Source organism: Macadamia integrifolia, chromosome 1 (assembly GCF_013358625.1).
Source record: "Macadamia integrifolia cultivar HAES 741 chromosome 1, SCU_Mint_v3, whole genome shotgun sequence".
Lineage (NCBI taxonomy): Eukaryota > Viridiplantae > Streptophyta > Magnoliopsida > Proteales > Proteaceae > Macadamia > Macadamia integrifolia.
Genome location: NC_056557.1, coordinates 1879869 through 1885127, shown reverse-complemented (window position 1 = coordinate 1885127; position 5259 = coordinate 1879869). Strand labels below are relative to the sequence as shown.

The window sequence follows — 5259 nt, the reverse complement described above, 5'->3', positions numbered from 1 at the left end:
ACAGCCTCGGTGATGAGCATCTCATTCAACAAGAGGCCTTGCTAGGGCAATGGAATGGAAGAAGAGCTTGCCAAATCTGACCAGACGGAATGTCTTCGTGATTGGGGACATCTCTAACAGCAGTGCTATATGGTGCAGAAGGACAGAATCACAGATTGCGAAATAAAGCAGGGTAGTGTTATCTCACAATCCTACTGCACAACCACTTGTCAGAGAAGCAACAGGTGCGCATCTCCTCCTGTGCTTAAAAAGGTAAAATTTGATGCAGCAATCTGAATATGCAGAGAGACAGCATACAGTATCGAGTATAAATTTTAAAACCTGTTATGCTGTATTACCTACCAAGTATAAATTATAAACCTGTTATGCTGTATATCCTTTTAACTTGATGTGGTCCATGGGAGTGTAAGGAAGTAAGGATATGCCTTCTCCAAGAGGAATATTGGAGATGGATTGATGATCTCAATATAAGTATGATATGCACTTTTTTTTTTCTTTTTTCTTTTTTTCCTTTTTTTTCTTTTTTTCTTTTTTTCTTTTTTTCTTTTTTAAATAAGGATTACCAATATAAAAGAAAAGAGAAATTTCTTTAAAACAAATCAGAAATGATACTTGCAAGCAACAATAAAAGCCAATGCACATTGCTCAGTAGAAGATTTATTGATTCAATAATCCGATAATTTCATGGATATCTCAATAGAATATAAAAGGCATTTGAGTCCAGAAGCAATGCATTCAAATTAGTGAAAATAAGGCTCTTAAATGTCTATGAGGCAGTATGCTTGATGACTTAATGTCTGCATAGGGCAGCAAATGGAGCAAAGCCTTATTGTAACCTTAGATATTGGTAAAGATTTCCCTATAAACACATCACAACTGGCATATATTCATCAGCTGATAAAGAACATATTCCATGGTAACAGATATTGTTTGCTAACATAATGACAATAATAAATAATTAGTAAATTAGTCTAATGTACGAGGCCAAAATCAGAGATGTGAGTTTTGTCACACTGTCTCATCAGTATCACGGACGATCATCCCAGAAGGGAGCACAATAGCAGCAACTGGCTTCTCTTCGAAACCTCCACCTTCATCAATGATCAGCCTAAGACCATCAATGTTAAGTTTCCCGTGGTGCCCGCTCACTACTATAGTTGGATTTCTTGTTAGCTCCTGCAAGATATTGAACCAACACACATTCTGTACTAAGTCAGGTTTCTAAAATTGCAGAGAGTGAGAGATTAATGAAAAATATGCTCCTAAATTTGGTTCAAAGTTCAAACATATGCAAAGGCTTCAAATTAAGCTAAAGACAGTAATAAAAGATCAGCTACCACCTCCGGGATTTCCCAAACACTTTTCCTCCCACTAAGAGCCTCCACTTTAGGCACCCGCGTGTCCCTGGATTTCAAAAGTTTGAGTTGATCTTCAACCCCTTTCTTTTTCTCCAAACCTGCATGGACTGCTATCAATTTACAGTGTTTTCTTCCTTCAGGAGTATCTATGCAGACGTCGTCCTGTAAATTACCAATTGGTAACAAACATGTATTAGCTCCCAAAAAAAAAAGAAAGATGTGAAAAAGGGGAAAGGTGTTGGCGTTTAACCTCCTCATGGATCCAGACCAAATCAGCGAGGAATTTCTTGTGTTCATCGGGGACTGCTTTAACCAAATCTGTATATACAAATCAATCAATGCTTTCACACATACACACACAAATGGCAGAAATAAAGCCTGATTAAACTTTGAATTACTATACCTGCAGAACCATGAGGAACACCATATGATTCGAAAGTAGGTCCAGCGTCGTAGATCGAACCCTTGTATTCCGTCCCTTTGGCAGCATTAAACCTTTCTATAATGGAGCCAGCCCAACGCCTCCCCTGAAGATGCATGTTCTCATACCCATCTCCCTTATACCAGCCCTCCCTGGCCTCATTTGGCTCGAATTCCTTCCATGTCTCGGAGAAAGCCGATCCATCGGGCGGTGGAGGGAGGGCCCCAACGAAACCTGCGAAGGCGAAGTCATGGTTTCCGCAAAGGAAGACATGAGTTTGATTAGGATATATGGAAGGGAGAGAGATCAAGAAGTCGAGGACTTTTCGAGTATCGGGGCCTCGGTCGCAGTAATCGCCCAAGAAGATTATGAGGGCGGTGTAGAAGACAGATGGGTCTATAAGTTTTTCGAGATTGGACCAGAGCCTCTGGAGCTTGGAGAGGTAGCCATGGACGTCCCCTATGCAGCAGACGACCCTATCTAGATCTACGGGCTTCGTCGGTTCTGGCACTGCGCTTGGGTCACCCATTCGTAGCCGTTTCTGTGTCTGAGAAAGCTCGGCTCAGCTGATCACTTGATCGTGTTGTTAGGGAATTTAGATCCCTGCACGGTACCTATACGTGAGGATCTAACACCTAACACCTGTCCAACTTTTCCACCGGGGTTTAGATACACGAAAGAGAAGTCCAACTTCTCTCAAAGAGATCAATCCAAGCCTTCTTATATTCATGAGCAACTAAGGACTTGAGAAACGGCTAATCATAAAGATCAAAATTACTTGCAATCCGTTTGGATAACATCTTTTTTCCATTGGGTATGGCCCCAAGCCCGGTAATTAGTTAATCATAGACATATTTTAGCTAATGGTGGTATAAATAGATATATCAAGTTATCATTGTAAATCCCGAGATATTATTAGGATGAGGGATATATTGATTTAGGTACTGATTTAAAATTATTTTGATTCATGAAAAGGCAAACAAAGCCACCTTTCTCCTTTGAACTTAATTTAGTTGTTGCCCGATTGCACTTAACCCTTGTGGCAGCCAAATAAATATAATTTAAAATGGTATTTTGGAAATACTATAACTTAGGAGGGTATTTGTGAATCTTAGGATAAGTGAATTATTCTATTCCTTTCCACCCTAGGACCCTCTTGCCTCCTCTCTTCCCTTTATCATTTTGTTTTTTCTTGGGTAGAACTCGCTTCACTTCCGTTACCATAAACCTCATTGTCCACTGCAGTTTCATAATCTTAGTTTCCTAAAACACGCCATTGCTATTTTCTCGACCTACCAAATTGTCTCAAATGAGATTTTGTCGCAACGGTCAAAAAATCACGCGATCCCAATAGAATTTTAGGTTGTGTTTGGTAGCCAAGAGAAGGAGGAAAAAAAAAGGTAACAAAATTTGTAATATTTTCTTTATTTAAGAAATTTTCATAGTGTTTGGTATGTCTTAAACTAGGGGTGTCAACGGTTTGGTTTTGCCTGATTTTGGTCCAAGCTGAATTGATTTCGATGTGGATATGGTGAAACCAAGATCGAACCAATAAGGAAATTCCAGTTTCAGTTTGGTTTTGATTTCGATTTAGCTTCGGTTTGTAATTAGTTTGGTTTCGGCTTTTTGCCTGATTTGGGTTTACTTTTCCATACAAAACTATGTAAAAACTTGGTTTTTTTTAATGATTTTGGATTTTTTTTCTGTTTCTTGCAAGACTATTTCGATTTCTATTTGGTTTTAGGTTCATTCAGTTTGAGGTGCGATTCGATTAATTAGTAGGGTTGCAATCCCCCAAATTGAAACAGGCTCAATAAGACTTCGATTCGATTTAATCCGAATTCAATTGACTTGGTGCGGGCAGTTTTACCAATTCGGTTTAGATATTGACACCCCTATCCTGGACTAAGAGAAAATTGTTTTTTTGAATTTCAAACTCACCTTGAAAATGGTGAATTTTCTTTTATTAATCTTACCAAAGACAAAAGAAAATACAAGAAAATAGAAAATAAAACTTTCTTTTTTCTTTTATTTTCTTCTCTTTTCTATATTCTTTTTTATTTTCTTTCTCTTGATTACAACACAGCCTTAAATTTGAAAACCTTGATCTTTTCACGCGCTGGGTCATTCAAACTCCAAGAAAACATTGAGTTCAAATTGTACTATTTTCTCATTATCAAAAAAACCAATTGTACGATTTTCTTTCGTTTTCTAGGCATCCAAACTCAACCCGAAGAAAGAATATCAAAAGTCAAAACGTAAAGAGTATAATATTGACCCCTCCGGGCTAAGGGGGTCAATTTCAAACCGAAACCAAACACCAAAATTGAAATCGAGCCGAATTGATTGGAATGAAATCGAACCGAATTTAGTTGGTTCAAATTCAGTTTGAATATATGAGTATGTTAATCGGTTCGGCTCGATTTCGATTTAAGGGGTCAGAACCATCGGTTCAAACCGAAACCAAACCGAATTGCTCTTATCATTCAAGAATGTCTTTTGCAAGTTTTTTTTTTTATTAATTTTTTTAAATGCGGTAAGTGTTTTTTTGCAATTTATCATCGTATATTTACAAGCTAAGATAATTTTGAAGTTAGCAATGGCCATAAGGCCCATAACTTGAGTCCATTATCGCCTTTGGTCCATTACATTCGCGGTTCAAAAATGGAACCATTTTCATAACTGAATTAAAACAGAGGTATAAAATCGAATTAAAACTGCATATCAGAACCAAATTGGAACCGAAATGAATCGATTTGAGTATCTAAATAAGGAATCGAGTCAGTTCTTGATTCCATTTTGGTCCACCTTTTCATCATTTGAAACCGAAATCGAACCGACTGACACCCTTACTCTGGGCTATTGGGAGCAAGGATTTAGGGGATGGTATCGGAATCGATCTCTACTGATACTAATCCAGATCGGATGGGATTGGTAAGTATCGATCTATTTTACCCCTAATTTAAAAAAAAAAATACTATTTTTTTCCTATTTTACCCCCCAAACAATCCGGATAACCAATTCGGATCAATATTGGATTGGAGATCAGTCTTAGCTGATACCAATCCGATGCAACCGATACGACCGATACTTGAAACCATGATTGGGAGAATAGTACCATATCAGTTACCTGGAACGTCTTTTGTCGCAGGAGAATGGGCAAAACAATAAAATAAAAAAATGGGGTTGTTTAGTTAATTTGAACCAGGGATGTTTATGTCCTATCCTACCTGATCCAGGTCAATCGTTACCCAAAAAAAAAATCCAGGTCGACCGATCCTAACACCTGTTCTGTCTTCTCAAACCTTGGGTGTGAACGTGTGAGTCCGAAAAGTTTTCTTAATCCAAAACCCTTTGTTATAATATATAAAAGGGAAAATGACAGGTATGCTAGTGTAGTACCTAGGAATTAGGAATGCTAGCGGCATTTTGACCGTAGGATTTGATCAACATGAATTGAACCATTGGATGGAGAGAAGA

The 5259-nt window shown here is 38.0% G+C and overlaps 1 protein-coding gene across 1 annotated transcript; it reads right to left on the bottom strand.

Moving 5' to 3' along the window:
* Positions 1 to 625: 625 nt before the first annotated feature.
* Positions 626 to 2526, bottom strand: LOC122080994 (tyrosine-protein phosphatase RLPH2-like). Its single transcript, XM_042647910.1, has 4 exons — positions 1762 to 2526; positions 1609 to 1676; positions 1341 to 1520; positions 626 to 1176 (listed from the first exon to the last, which is right to left on the bottom strand). The coding sequence occupies exons 1-4, from the start codon at positions 2306 to 2308 to the stop codon at positions 1009 to 1011; spliced, it is 963 nt and encodes a 320-aa protein (XP_042503844.1). The 5' UTR covers positions 2309 to 2526; the 3' UTR covers positions 626 to 1008.
* Positions 2527 to 5259: the final 2733 nt, after the last annotated feature.

Bases quoted from the DNA above. Each gene is read 5' to 3' on its own strand.
- LOC122080994 (XM_042647910.1), bottom strand. From the start codon at position 2,308: ATGGGTGACCCAAGCGCAGTGCCAGAACCGACGAAGCCCGTAGATCTA. The intron at 1,677-1,761 runs GTATAGTAATTC...TTGTATATACAG, and splicing joins TGTTCCTCATGGTTCTGCAG to ATTTGGTTAAAGCAGTCCCC. The intron at 1,177-1,340 runs GTGGTAGCTGAT...AATATCTTGCAG, and splicing joins GTGTTTGGGAAATCCCGGAG to GAGCTAACAAGAAATCCAAC.